The sequence below is a fragment of the Typopeltis vanoorti genome, chromosome 22, assembly GCF_054136105.1.
Source record: "Typopeltis vanoorti isolate ZY-2024b chromosome 22, IOZ_Tvanoo_1.0, whole genome shotgun sequence".
Lineage (NCBI taxonomy): Eukaryota > Metazoa > Arthropoda > Arachnida > Uropygi > Thelyphonidae > Typopeltis > Typopeltis vanoorti.
This window is the reverse complement of record NC_143570.1, coordinates 95,998,243-96,014,428: the sequence shown is the minus strand read 5'-3', so window position 1 is coordinate 96,014,428 and position 16,186 is coordinate 95,998,243. Positions and strand designations below refer to the sequence as shown.

General features: G+C 36.6%; 1 protein-coding gene across 2 annotated transcripts in view; it reads right to left on the bottom strand.

The window, feature by feature from the left end:
- Positions 1-16,186, bottom strand: part of LOC150094577 (epithelial sodium channel subunit gamma-like) — a 391,842-nt gene that overhangs the window by 206,812 nt on the left and 168,844 nt on the right. For both annotated transcript variants that reach the window (XM_090412252.1, XM_090412253.1), the window contains one exon: positions 3,531-3,626. In XM_090412252.1, coding sequence (XP_090268378.1) covers positions 3,531-3,626 — 96 coding nt within the window. The remainder of the gene's footprint in view (positions 1-3,530; positions 3,627-16,186) is intronic.

Genomic DNA, 16,186 nt, shown 5'->3' with positions numbered 1-16,186 from the left:
TTCCCCTTGCAAGACTACAACATTCATTGTACTACTTGTAGTTCTTCCAATCTTTACATCATCTGCAAAAAACTGTATATTGCCATTCAAGAATTTTCCAATATCATTTATATATAAATTAAACAGCAACATATTTACTAAAATAAAGAGCCAAAAGGCTTCATTTCAACGATGCAAATTTAGATAAATCAAGTGGATATTAATTCCAGTAAGTTCTCTGGTCAAATTTCTTATGAAACTTTTTATAGTTTCTGTATTCAGCTTTGAAATAATGCTGGATTTAATATCCACTTGATTTATATAATTAAACAGCAATGGACCCAAAACAGACCCCTGGGGCACACCACTGGTGACATTCCTCCTCTGGGATATCACTCTCCCCCCCCCATACACAATTTTCTGATCCCAATCAGAAAGCCAATCTCCAATCAAATGCACTATTCTACTATCCAACCCTATTCCATTTTAATTACAAGCTTTTTATGTGGAAATCTATGAAAGGCTTTAGCAAAATGCAAACATACCACCATGCATGCTTTGCCTTTATCCAATGCATCTTTGACCTTGTTTCAATAAGTAAGCTGATTGCTAAAACACGACTTTCCTTTATCAAACCCATGCTGTCCATTAAAGAGAATGCTGTTGTCATCAACCCAATTCTGAATTGTCAGGAGGTCATTCTCAGCAAACCATGTCTCACTTACTCCAACAAGTTTTGGATGACCAAACTCAATCAATGCAAACCATTTCATTTGCTTTTTTTCTTATACTTCTACCATTCATATACAAACATAACAGCTCATTACTGGATCTATAACAAGTTTCACTGATACCACTTATTAGATGTAACTATTCCACACTTTCCTCGAACAATTTCTATTTCTCCTTATTCATCTAAGAATCTTCTTCAAATCTAACTGTTTTCCCTAGATCTCAGGTCATCTCCTTCCCTTTTTATCTAAGTATGCAACATATTCTTGCAGCATTCAGCCTTTCTCGCACTGTGTTTCCATCCACGCTGAGTCTCCCTGTTTCCCAGTTTGCATTGGTCGCTTGTTCTCTCATTCTCTACACTAACATTACCCACTTTTTCATTCATATGAACCACTCCAATCTCTCCTTCCATACTCTCCTACTCTTTTACATCACTTCTTACTTAATCAGATTAATACTCTCCCTTCCAGCAGCAGTCACTCCAAATGACTCTCACCAAAACCCTTCATCAAAAGGCCCATCACTCTTATACAGTTCAATTCATCCTTCAAACACATTAACAAACTGCACTCCTTTCTCTTAACACATTTCTGCTAATATATCATTCCCAATTCTTGCTCTCTGTCTCATCTCATCACTATCATACCTGGGCAACTCACTAACTACCTTCCCTATCACAGTATTATCTTTGGACCTCGACAACCTCCTGATATCCAATCTTACGTTTTCCTTGCTACCAGTCAATTCATTTGTCCCTGTTACCACTACCAACTCTTTTACTCACTTGCTCCTCATAGCCAACATCTCAATCACTCTATTTATTTTACTTCCAGAAAAACAAACCTTGCATATCTTCTCGTTTACCACACCTCTAATAACTGAATCCCCATAGAACACCACTCATGGATCTTTCATAATGACATCATTAATTTTCGTCTTCTTCACCTTTCCATACATATCTAAAATTCCCTTCATTTCGCTCTGCATTCATTTCATCTCTTGCCCTCATCTTTACCAACTGATCTTTCAAATCTTGCATCTTTTTTTGCTATCACTCACTCTTTCAAAATTTTATCACCAGTCACCTGTGCACTCTGTTTTTCAACTTCCACTACATTCTTACTATCATCAATTATTAAGTTCAGCAGATTGCTCATTCACTTTTTCAAAACTTTATCAATATTTCTCTGCTCTTTCATTGTATTTTTCTTTGCTATCAGATGAGTTCTCATTCTTCTCATTGTATTATCACTACTAACAACTTCAGTTATTGATATGTTAATGCCTATGAAGTCTGCATTCAGATCACACTTCATACACACCCTCCTTCACTCTGCTTTAAATATCCATAATTTACAGACATACTCTAACAATTGCATATAGCACACCTAACATTACATGAAACGACTAAAATCAAAATTAAATACTCTGACCGAGTGGTCAGAGTATCCACTCTCCAGCCAGAGGGCTGCGAGTTCGAATCCCGCCCTTGGCATTGATGTTTGTGATTGTCTGTGAAAATATTAGTGGTGATGATGAGCGGTAGATGGCATTGGTGTAGATGATGATGATGGTAGTTGCAATTCGTTGTAGTTGGTGGATTGAGTGGTGAAGACAGAGTTGTAGAACAGGTGCCCTCCCTCGATAAGTCTTTGGACTCCCTGGAGGTGTTACGTAATAATAATAATAAAATTAAACTCTTGTAGAAACAAAGACAAATAAGTAAGTTTAACGATTTTGCAAAATCGTTAAACTTACTTATTAAATTTATTCTTTACACCTTCCAGGATTAGATTTTGATTCTGGTTCCATTGTATAAAAAAGATAAGACCTTGCTTAGGACTTATATAATGGCCTGTGCTTATACTTTATACTTATACTAAGAGCTGTGCACAGATTTGGTCACCTAGTTTTTAAAAGGACAAATAGATGGAAAGGATGCAGAGGCAATTGCTAAGGTAGTTTCTGATTTCTGGAATGCTCAATATGAAGAAGCTGAGACAATGCAATTTACAAAGTCTAGTGGACAGAAGGAAGAGGGCTGATATGTAGAGATGTACAAGTTGGTAAGGGGTTGCTATAGGATTAACGTTGAAGAGGTTTTTTTTATAAAATGGTAGGAGATCGGAGGAAGAACAAGAGGTCATCCCTGGAAGCTGTATAAGGGTGTGAGCAAGGGAGTGAGAAGTAGGTTTGTTGCATTGAGGGTTGTGAATGATTGGAATTCCTTGCCTGATAGTAAGGTATCTGCAGAGAATTTGAATGTGTTTAAGACAAGGTATGATGAGATGTGTATATGACAAAGGGACCAAGATGAGTGTTTGACTTTATGGGGTCTTAGGATAATAATAATTTTTCAAAATTCCCTATATTAAACCCCCTGTATGATGATATCTTGGCTGCTATTATTCTTGTTTGCATCTGTGCCATTTATAACACAATTTATCGATCATACATGGTATAAATATATTTTTTTTAAAAAAATCAAAACTCAACCACACTGTCATATACAGCGATACTACACTGAGTAATTATCAAAATATCATTAAATCAATATTAAATCAATGACTTATCTGAAAGCTCATGATCACACGGTCAGTCCAATATGCAGCACTTTGAAAGAGTGATAAATAATGAGTAGAATCGGTTACTGGAGAGGACTGTTAGTGTACTAATAATGAGTCTTAGGATGCTGTGATATATAAACTAATGCACAATATCAAATATTTAACAGATTTCTAGATTCTAGTATACATGATATTTAAGTGGAATCCAAAATAAAAAGCAATACCCATGTTTACTGAATAAGTACTCACTTTTTGGCTCCATGGGCCCTTTATATTTCTTCTTCTTTCCTTGATATAGTCAAAACATTTAGTTTCGTATGGTGGAGGGAGGCGATGACTCTCTCTCTAAAATTAAAAAATAATTTTTAGTTATTCAATAGAATATGTAATTAATAAGGACATCATTAACCTATAGCCATAAATTTAACAAACACAAAATATAAAGGATGGGGAGCTGAAAAGTTCTGATAAACACCTAGAACAAAAATGATATTAAAGCAACTGATATAACCAGAAAGAACGAACATATCTTAAAACCCTTAACCACCATGTTTCATCAAATTGGAATAATTTGTTCTTTTTCTTTTAGGATATATAAGAAGACATGTCACAGGTTTGAAGAAATTTGAAGATATAAAGGTGCAAGCCATCATCCAGTTTTTTGTGCTGCAAGGGGACTTTAGACTTTAGGGGACTGTTCCCCAGCATACCAACAGTTGCCAAATGGTTGGCCAGTTTAAAATTGGGCATCATGAGACAACCTATACCTCCAGGTCAGGAAGACCTTCCATAGCAATCAAACCTGAAAACATCAAATCAATGCAGTGCATGCTATGATCCTTGATGATAGACAAATACCAGCCAATAGCATTGCAAAGCCTCTGGGGATATCCAGGGAATGAGTTAAGGTTATTATCCACCAACATCTGGACATGTAGTAGCTCTCAGCGAAGTGCGCCCCAAATGTTTGAATGCCAACCAAAAGAGAGAAAACATGTGCCATCATCTCAAGGGATTTTGAGTCATTTTGAGAAACCAGGTGAAATGTTTTGGATTGTATAGTGGTTGTTGATGAAACATGGCTTCATTACTATGACCCAGAGACCAAACAACAGTCAGTGGAGTGGAGACACAGAGATTCTCCATGGCCAAAAAAGTTCCGAACCCAAAAGTCAGCAGGGAAGATTTTTGCCATTGTCTTTGGGATATGGATGGGGTAATCCTTACCAAGTACATCAAACAAGGTGAAACTGTTACAGCAGCAGTTTATTCAACACCTCTGAAAGAGGTACTGAAGGATAAACGCTGCAGGAAAACTGAGTAGAGGTTTCTTTTGCAGGACAGACACTGCTCGTGAACCCCAATAAACAATACACAACTTGGGCTTTCAAAATTTACCACAGATGATAAAGTCATATCTGCAGCTGAGAACTAGTTTGTGCAACAAGTGAAAGACTTTTTTTTCTCAGAGGATTGCAAATGATGTAGCAGTGTTGTAATAGGTGTGTAACATTTTGTGTGGAATATGTAGAATAATGTGTATGTTATGTGCTTCTACATCAATTCCTTCATAGTGATTTTCACAACTTTTCAGCACACCTTCATAGAAATGAAGTATCAAATGATACCTCAAATCAAAAGATTCGGTTTTACGTTTATGAATAGACACACACTGTACCATACAGGCTTGACCAAATCCAATGGAATATGAATAGGGTGGTTAATCCTTGCATGTGTTCTGATTAGTTTGCCTGCTTTGTTGGATAAAAATCCCAAGATTCTGAGAGAAAAAAACCCTTTCACCTCTGTATGAGACTGGCTAACTTACATTTAGATGAAAAGCCCTGATAAACGTTATTCATTTGAAGGTTATTCATAAAGGTCTCTCCATTTGAAGGGCATTACTGAAACCGAATGAGCTACGGGATTTCAATCAAAAGAGATGCATTATATATGATTTTGTATGACTAATCTTTAGATTAGTAAATAAATCATATAAATAATACATCTTTGAATAACAGTTTTCTTTTTAGATAGCAAAATTTGATTTATGCAACAGATTATAATACTGTATTTCATGCTGAGTAGACTTGCTAGAATAATTTACATGATAATACGAAGATGTCTAAAACAATCAGGTAACAAGCACTCATAAGTGAAGGACTTTAATGCACTTTCAGTTGTTTGCAGATGATGCGAAGCTGGGAAGGATTATTAGTAATAGTGCAGATGTGGTAGCCCTGCAAGAGAATTTGAATAAGCTAGATAGATTGGCAAATGAATGTGAGTATCGGTTTAATGCAGCAAAATGTAAGGGCTTGAGGTTTGGGAAACATCGATGGGATGCTGCACACTCTATGGGAGGAGTTAGGGAAGACAAGAGATCTGGGGGTTGATGATTGATAGAAACCTGAAATTTAGGGGACATATTGCAAAGGTGGTGAAGGTAACACAGAGGATTGATGCAATAGTGAGAAGGACACTGACCTGCAGAGATAAAAGGGTTATCATTCCGTTGTATAAGTGTCTGATCAGACCATACTTGGTTGAACAGCGAGAAGGAGTGATGACAAGAGGGTGAGGAGTGGTTTCTTTGATTGGAGGGTGGTTGAACCATGGAATGCATTGCCTGATGGAGTGGTGGGAGCAAGAATGGTCAATGAGTTTAAGGAGTGGTGAGAGCGAGAACGATCAATGAGTTTAAGGAGTGGTATGATAGACTTTGTGTTTCTTAGGAAGGTCCTCCCACGATGAGTCTTTTGACTCCATGGAGGCCTGAATAATAATAATAATAATAATAAATTAATAGCATAAATTCTCTAGCAATTCTATCTTATTTATTGGATAAAATTTAATGAATGTTAGTTTTCTAGGTAATCACCAAAAATGTTATACATTAAACCACCAAGATAATCTCTCATTATTATTATTATTTCTCAGTCATCATTATGGGTCAGTGACTCATCATGGGTGATCCACACACTAACCATTGTTCACACCCTACATATCATACCTCTCTTTGAACTCATTCACTGATGAAGCACTTACTACCACCTCTGACAGCCCTCACAACCCTCTGAGCAAAAAATCTAGTCCTGTACAATTTCCAGGGGTGCCATCCCTACTCCTTGTTCTCTCACTTCCTACTATGCTGAAAAAAAAAAAAAAAAAAAAAAAAAAAATTCAACATCATTCCTGTATAAACTCTTAACACATTGATAGTGGGCAGTGTTTTGCAGATTCTGCTTCAAGTGGGAACTTTCATTACTGCATATTATGTTCCTTCCATGTCGAGGAAGAGCATTTTTAGTTTTCCACATATACAGCAATCCGTCGATTAATGCATTTCCTATTAGTGCATCATTTTTTTTCTATACCCAAATTCGATTAGTGTGCCTCTAAAATCCGATTAGTTTGGCTATATACATCTTAAATATTAATTTTACAGATTTTAAAAATTTTCTATCTGTACATTTTTATGGCTAACTGTTTTAAAAAATAACTCACTATAATGAAATAATTTAGATACTGATTTCAAACATTTTACAGTTATTTTTTAATGGCATTCTACACTATTTCCATATATGCTATGTTCCAAATTTACTGCCAAAATGTATGTCGTCTACTAATTACATAGCATTTTGCTGATCATATCTTGTCCCTCCTTTGCAATTGTTTGCCTTACTTTTTAATTTTAAAGTATTTTCCCAACCTTTAACCATGAGTAAAAGAATTAGTGAGCAAAAAAGTGGAACTGTGAAAAAGATTCGAAAAGTAATCTCATTGGAAGGAAAAACTTGAAATAATAAAGAAAAATGAACAAGGCGAGTCCGAAACAAAGATAGGACAATAACACAAAATGGGTGAATCAACTATAAAAGCAATTTTAAGCATAGCTGCTGAATACAAAGAGAAAGGTGAGACTGCTTCAAGTTCATCATGCATGGAGATCATTTGAAATCAAAGTATTATAAAGATTGAATTAGAGAGACGTCTTTTTACATGGACAGAAGATTGTAACCAAAAATAAATCCTACTAAGCACTGACCTTATTAAATCAAAAGCATTAAGTCTCTTTGCAACTTTGAAAGAAAGGGCTATCAATAATGGAAAAGAAGAATTCTATGCTAGTGCTGGGTGGTTTGAGCATTTCAAAAAGATAAATAGCCTACATAATGTTCGAATCACAGGTGAAGCTGCAAATGCAGATGAGGTGGTCGCAAATTATCCAGAGATTATGAAAAAATTGTGGAAGAATGAGGCTATGTAACAAACAAATATTTAATGTCGATAAAACTGCCTTTTTCTGAAGTGAATGCCTTCCAAGACTTTTCTGGCCAAATCAGAGAAATCTCAGCCTGGTTATAAAGCCACAAAGTCAAATGAAATTACTGTTAGCAATTTGCAAGCTGTTTGGAAGCACATTCTTCCACATTGTGCAATTAAATTTAGAGGCTTCTCAAATGAAATATATAATGTTGTTGATGAAATTGCCAACATCAAGTGTGAACTGGGTTTTAAACGTTCAAGAGTTAATTAAATCTCATTTTGAGGAATTGAATGATTCTGACCTGCTAAATTTAGATGCCCAGTGGGATGATCCTGAAGAATATGTAGAAAAGTTATTATTATTATTATTTTATTATTATACAGGCCTCCATGGAGTCAAAGACTCATCGTAGGAGGTCGTTCCTAAGAAACACAGTCTATCAAGACTCATCAAGGGGAGGTCTCCCCTAAGAAACCACAAAGTCTATCATACCACTCCTTAAACTTGACTATTCTTGCTCACACCACTCCATCAGGTAAAGCATTCAATGGTTCAACCACCCTCTATGCACAGAAACCACTCCTCACCCTCTTGCTCACAGTTTCCATTCGTAACTTCCAGGGATGGCCTCTTGACATCACTCCTTTCTGCTGTTCAACCAAGCAAAAGAACTTCCCAGTGTCAACCCTGTAACCACCTCTCAACAGTTTAAAAGTCTCAATCATATCATCTCTCCTTCTTTTATCCACCAAACTCTGCAGTCCACATTCCCTCAGTCGATCTTCATAACTATCATTGTACAGTCCTCAAACCATCTTTGTTATCCTCCTTTGTACTCTTTCCACAGTTAATTTATCAAATCCCATTCAAATCCTGGGGACAAATCTGAGAACAATAGTCCAAGTGTGGTCTAATCAGGGTCTTATACAAGAATGATAACTGTTTTATCTCTGCAGGTCAGCATCCTTGTCATTATTGCATCAATCCTCTGTGTTACCTTCACCACCTTTGCAATATCTCCTCTAAATTTCAAGTTTCTATCAATCATCAACCCTCAGATCTCTTGTTTCCCCTACTTCCTCCAGTCTAACTCCTCCATAGAGTGTGCAGCATCCCATCGATGTTTCCCAAGCCTCAAGACACTTACATTTTGCTGCATTAAACCGATACTCACATTCATTTGCCCATCTATCTAGCTTATTCAAATTCTCTTGCAGGGCTACCACATCTGCACTATTACTAATAATAATTCCCAGCTTCGCATTATCCGCAAACAACTGAATATCCCCTTGCAATCCACTGACAGTGTCATTGATATAAAAGTTAAACAATATAGGTCCCAGTACTAAGCCCTGTGGACCTCACTTGTAACCCTCTGCTTCCTTGAAACTGCCCCACCATACACAACTCTCTGATACCTATTGGACAGCCAATCCTGAATCCAGATGACCAATCTGACATCCAGAACCATGTGCTGCAACTTAAATATCAGCTTATCATGAGGCACCCTTAAAAAATAACTGTAAAATGTTTGAAATCAGTATCTAAATTATTTCATTATAGTGAGTTATTTTTTAAAATAGTTAGCCATAAAAATGTACAGATAGAAAATTTTTAAAATCTGTAAAATTAATATTTAAGATGTATATAGCCACACTAATCTAATTTTAGAGGCGCACTAATCGAATTTGGGTATAGAAAAAATATGATGCACTAATAGGAAATGCATTAATCGATGGATTGCTGTATATGTGGAAAACTAAAAATGCTCCTCCTCGACATGGAAGGAACATAAAATGCAATAAAGAAAGTTCCCACTTGAAGCAGAATCTGCAAAACACTGCCCACTATCAATGTGTTAAGAGTTTTTACAGGAATGATGTTGATTTTTTTTTTTTTTTTTTTTTTTTCAGCATAGTAGGAAGTGAGAGAACAAGGAGTAGGGATGGCACCCCTGGAAATTGTATAGGACTAGATTTTTTGCTCAGAGGGTTGTGAGGGCTGTCATAGGTGGTAGTAAGTGCTTCATCAGTGAATGAGTTCAAAGAGAGGTATGATATGTATGGTGTGAACAATGGTTAGTGTGTGGATCACCCATGATGAGTCACTGAACCATAATGATGACTGAGAAATAATAATAATAATGAGAGATTATCTTGGTGGTTTAATGTATAACATTTTTGGTGATTACCTAGAAAACTGACATTCATTAAATTTTATCCACTAAATAAGATAGAATTGCTAGAGAATTTATGCTATTAATTTATTATTATTATTATTATTATTCAAGCCTCCATGGAGTCAAAAGACTCATCGTGGGAGGTCCTTCCTAAGAAACACAAAGTCTATCAAGACTCGTCGAGGGGAGGCCTCCCTCCCCACCCCTGAGAAACACAAAGTCTATCATACCACTCCTTAAACTCATTGAACGTTCTCGCTCTCACCACTCCTTAAACTCATTGACCATTCTCACTCCAAACACTCCATCAGGCAATGCATTAGATGGCTCAACCACCCTCCATGCAAAGAAACCACTCCTCACCCTCTTGCAAACAGTTTCCTTTTGTAACTTCCAGGCCTCCATGGAAGTTACAAAAGCCTCATGTCATCACTCCTTCTCACTGTTCAACCAAGTGTGGTCTAATCAGGGTCCTTCCCAGCTTCGCATTATCCGCAAACATCTGAATATTTCCTTGCAATCCACTGACAATGTCATTGATATAAAAGTTAAACAATATAGGTCCCAGTACTAAGCCCTGTGGACCTCACTTGTAACTCTCTGCTTCCTTGAAACTGCTCCACCATACACAACTCTCTGATACATATTGGACAGCCAATCCTGAATCTAGACGACCAATCTGACATCCACACCCATGTGCTGCAACTTAAATATCAGCTTATCATGTGGCACCCTGTCAAATGCCTTCGCTAAGTCTAAGAAAATGGCAGTATGTGCCTTTCCCTCATCTAATGCTCTTGTAACTTTATCATAAAAAGCTAGCATATTGCTAAAACAAGAGAGCCCCTTCACAAATCCATGTTGACTCTCATAGATAACATTACCCTCATCTGACCAATGTTGTATACGGTCCTTCACTACTTTCTCCAAGATCTTACTAACTAATGATGACACACAAACTGGCCTATAATTAGACACTTCCAGTCTGCTACTGCCCTTATGCAATGGCACTATCTTGCCTTCCTTCCATTCCATTGGCACCTTTTGTGCAGCCAAACTTTCATTGAAAAGCCAGGGCAAAAGCACTGTCAGTTTCCTAGCACATTCTCTCAAAACTCGTGGTGAAATACCATCCAGTCCCACAGCTTTACTGACATGCAGAGTACTCAGTATTCGAAATACACTCTCCTCCTGTACCAGTAAACCTCATACCTGCCCAATCCCTCTAGCATTAAAACTGACTTGTCCAGGATGAAATACTCCAATAAAGTGTTCATTGAACAATTCCACTATGTCCTCTGAATCAGTCACTCTATTTCCAATTTTATCCCACAATATCATTCTTCCACAGTCATTTTACCTCCTACTGGCCACATATCTAAAAAATTCCCTACGATTTTCTTTGGATCTTAGGGCCAGTCTCCTCTCATATTCCAGTTTTGTCTTCCTTACCATACTAGTCTTCTTGTGTAGAAGCCCCATTCCCCGTCCCTCTCGTCAACAAGATTTTAAAAATGCCATCACCATACCCTACATCCGTGGCACTTTGGAAAAAATAGCCAAGATACTAAAAAAGTATAACCTACACACAGCATATAAGCCCTACCACAAACTTGCTATCCTTATCCATTCTACAAAAGATCAGCTCCCTCCTCTCTCTCTGCCTGGAGTTTACAAAGTACCTTGTTCCTGTAAGCTTGCGTACTTTGGACAGACAGGCAGATCAGCATCCATCCGCCTGGAGGAACACAAGTCGTACATCATTAAACACAACTATGGCCATTCAGATTTGGCTGACCATGTTTTGGATACCACCCACAGAGTATCATGGAAGAAAACCACCATGCTCCACCACAGCAAATTCAAGAAAGAGAGACTTTTCTTAGAAGCAGCAGCAGCTCTCAGAAACCAACCAATCTCAATAAATACCGTTGCATTAAGCTTCCGAAGATTTGGGAAACACTCATCACCAGAGGTCCCATCTTACATTCCAGGCCACCTACTACTGCCCTTAGAGGGCGCTCCACCTAGATAGGACTTTAGTGTCACCCACGTGGTTGGGCTTAGTATTGTAAGTTTTTGTGTGCATGTTACATTAATTGTTTTTGTAATCCCCATAGATGTCCTAGTGACTAGGACGAAATATAGGAAGTATTAAATTCTATTTTAATTCTTTTTTGAGTGTTGTAAAAAATCCATTAAACCTCCAACATAATTAATACCATACTAGTCACTCTTCTGGCCTTGTCTCCTTATATCTCTTCCATAGCTTCTTTTTCGCATGTAATTCCTGTTTAATATTGTTTGTCATTCACTTTACTCCAAATTGTGTCCTCTTGTTCACTCGTGGTATACAACTTACCATTGCTGCTAACAAATGTTCTTTCATAATTTCCCATGCACTAATGATATCCCAGCCTTTCAATTCCTCCCTTCCCCAAGTTGACGTCTTTGACTATTATAATCAACTGCCTTATAATTCCATATACGTTCCCATCTCTTGAGACTCCTGCATGTCTATTCATTTTCCAAGTCAAAAACATATGGTCACTCTCTCCAACTGGTGGGAGAGATGTCATCTCAGTTATTATCAACTCTTCTGGTGCTATAACCAAATCCAAAACTCTTGAACCTCTTGTTCCCTCTATTACATGTTGCCTAGGACATTTGTCCCTCAAGAATTCTAGAAATTCCATTCCCTTATTGCTACATGCATCTTCTTCTCCCCAATTTACACTACTGTAGTAAAAATCTTCCATAACAATCATTCTTCTTGCACTTGCCAAACTCAACTGTCTAAACATTTTCTGGTCCCCACCCTCTGTGCTCCTGGGTCTGTAGCAACACCCCACTAAATATCTTGTCTTGCCCACCTCTACCTCACACCATATGCTTCAAAATCATTAGTGCCACTGCCTTCCAAAGTCTCCACTCTTAGAGGACATAGGTCGTCACTTATCATAAGCTGTACTCCACCACTACGTTTTCTCTTCCTGTCCTGCCGATGTTAACCAATGACAGTCAGCCAAAAGTGATTTCACAGAAACCATTTGAAAATATTTTTTGTAAAAACAAAGTTTTTAAGGAGTAATCCTTAGAGGCTGACCCTGAAGAAGAGAACACAGTAAAATTTGCAGAAAAGTAGAAAAGGCAATAGGGCCATACGGTCAGTTGTATGAAAAAAAATAAACAGAATGCCTGCCAAACTATGTTAGCTCAATTATTTGTTAAGTAGAATAATAAATTTATATTCTGAATATGTTTGATTGTCTTTCGGCTTCATGGTTTTCCTTTAACTAGGCCCAGAGAGATACTATTCTTCTTTTATAAAAATAAAAAAAAATGAAGGGTAAAAAAAGAAATTTGAGGAATGAATTATACTTTTTCCCATAGGTTATTATATTTGATTAGTGCATTTCCAATTAATAGGCCTGTTTTAAAGAACGCATTAACTGCATTAACCAAGGGATTGCAGTATTCCATGTTAATTGCAATTTTTTCAGTGTAATTTTATTTGTAAAATTAGCATTTGTTTTATTTGTATGATTAGCAACTGTCTTAATAATACAAAAAATATCAAATGCAATTTCAACTGATTTCAATTTGAATTTGTATAAATATATCATTATTTGCTTTTGAAAATTTACTTTACATAAATAATTTGGTTTCTGCACCCAGTGAGTGTTATAACAGCTATTACTACTATATTTTATCTGCAATTGAACATTAGAAAAAAGATGTTAAGATGTCATTAGTTAGATACAGACAGCAGTGCTTTGTGTTACAACAAAATTGTTTTGCTTGCATATATACAGTATAGTGTCTGTGTTGGAGGGGAGATATTTTTCATTATGCAAGGTTATTTTCATTCTAGTTGTCTCTAATTACACTAATTATTGCTAAATATAGTACAGTAAATGTCTCTTTGTTGTATGTATCAGTACAATAAAATTACTTGTTTTTGTTGCATCTGCAGTATGGTGTCTGTTGGAAAAGACCTTAATTGGAAAATAATGGGGTAAAAATCCAACTCTTCCTGGATAAAAATAAACCTTCTATGTTTTATAAGAAGAAGATTACATCTTGTGATTTCCATCAAAATAGTAGCATGTAAGATATCTACAATTGATAAGATAGAAGACCTACTGATAAAAAGAAAAAAAGTGTGATGAGGGTAGAATTCTCAAATAGAAAGTGATTCCAGTGATGATCAAATATTATTTATGGATGTTATTTACTATGTTGAAAGTGTACAGTGATAATTAGTGAATAAAAGAAAATTTTTAGAAAATAGGATGAAATATAAAAAAAAAATATTTATAATATTTATATATTTATAATATTGTACAAGATGGTTTGCTGCTCCATTAACCAACATGTATTTTGTGATTCCTGGATGAATCACTTGATCAACATTATTAGTTCATTTAATGCCATCCTTATAACTATTAAGCTACCAATGTATACAGACACTGTTTACTGTTGGATAGTTATTTATATTTTGTAAAGAAATCTCTTTCTGTTTCCTCATAAGTATGTTTTTTAAATTATGTCCATCACAGTGAATATGCATGTCTAGAGGTTATAGAATCACACATAATTTAATCCACCTCAGAAACTTATTGGCACACATATAATACCACAACTGTAAGTTATTAGCAAATCGCTTGTCCAAATGAAAGTGTATTTCCATTTGCAACTGTTCTTTCTCTCCCTTATTTCTCTCCCCCATTATTATGGGAGATTTTAATTATGGTGATATCAATTGGAAGGAGGAAATATCATGTGGCAAAAAAGAAAATGGAATTCATACATCTTCTACGAGATAATTACTTTAAACAGCACATAACTGAAGGGACACGTGGTGTGAGAGTGTTGGACCTGGTCATTGGTTCAGAGGATATATGCATAAGTAAGGTGTCCTCGTTACCTCCAATTGGTGAGAGCAATCATGTGGTACTGACTTGGGAAGTTGCAAAATTTGTGGATTTCTCTCTTAAGAAGGGTGATTTAAATAAGCTGGCAAAATGGGCAAAAGGTAATGGATATCAGTTCAATGTGGAAAAGTGTAAAGTTATGCAGTTTGGGATTAAAAGATTACCAGCTATATACTAATAGACAATACAAGATGTGCCAGTATGAGAGAAATTATCTCATTGTACGAAACTACGGATTAGGCAATTAGTAGCTAAATAGAGGTATGAACAGCAGTTAGCTAATGAAGCCAAAAAGAATCCTAGGGAGTTCTTTCGATATGTAGCCAGCAAAAGAAAGAATGATTATGGAAGGATGACATTGATTGGAGAAAATGGTATAAAGACAGCTGTTGCAGAATGTGTGGTGGAAATACTTAATGAGCAGTTCATAAAGATCTTTCAAGCTTGTGAATGTGATTTCATGGAGAGATTGAGAGCAGTTGATGATGGGGAGGAGAGACTGACTGTAAGTGAGCAAGAGGTGTTTGGGGAGTTGAGTAAACTAGATATAAATAAGGCTGTGGGACTTGATAATATATCACCACATATTCTGAAGGAATGTGCCAGAGAGTTGACACCTGCCTTGACATATTTTTTTAATACGAGTCTTGCACTTGGTCAAGTTCCTAAGGAGTGGAAGGAGAGCAAGATTGTGCTACTTCATAAAGGAGGTGATCGAACTCAAGCATCAAACTATAGGCCTATCTGCGTGTCAGGTGTTGTGGTTAAGTTGTTGGAGAAGCTTGTGAGAACTAGGATCCAGAGTTGAGTTGAAAACAATTGTATTATCTTTGATGGACAGCATGGATTTGCTAAAGAGAGGTCATGTTTTAGTAATCTACTTACTTATTACAATAAAGTGACTGCTTCCTTGGACAGAGGAGAAGGATACACAGTAATATACTTGGATTTCGCAAACGCTTTTGATAGAGTACCTCATGATAGGTTGACAGTCAAACTAGAGCAGATGGGGTTAGATATTAGATTGGTGCATTGGATTGGAGACTGGCTAAATGATAGGTATCAACAAGTTGTGTATAGGGGAGCGATATCCAGGAAAAGGAAGGTCACTACTGGAGTGCCTCAGGGATCTGTTTTAGGTCCATTGCTGTTTAATTTGTATATTAATGATATAGGTGAAGATTTGGATGTAGATATTCAGTTGTTTGCAGATGATGCAAAGTTGGGACAAACCAATAGTAGTGAAGATGTTGTGGCTTGCAAGAAGACTTGAATAAATTGAATGATTGGGCACAGAAATGGAGATGTGAGTTTAATGTTGCAAAATGTAAGATTTTAAAATTTGGAAAACAAAGATGGGATGCAGAATTTATGCTTGGTGAGAATACATTGTTGGAGGTAGAGGAAATAAGAGATCTGGGGGTAATAGTGGATAAGGATCTGAAATTTTGGGGACACATCGCCAAAATTGTGAAGACAACACAAAGGCTTCTGGGAATGATGCGGAGGACACTGACGT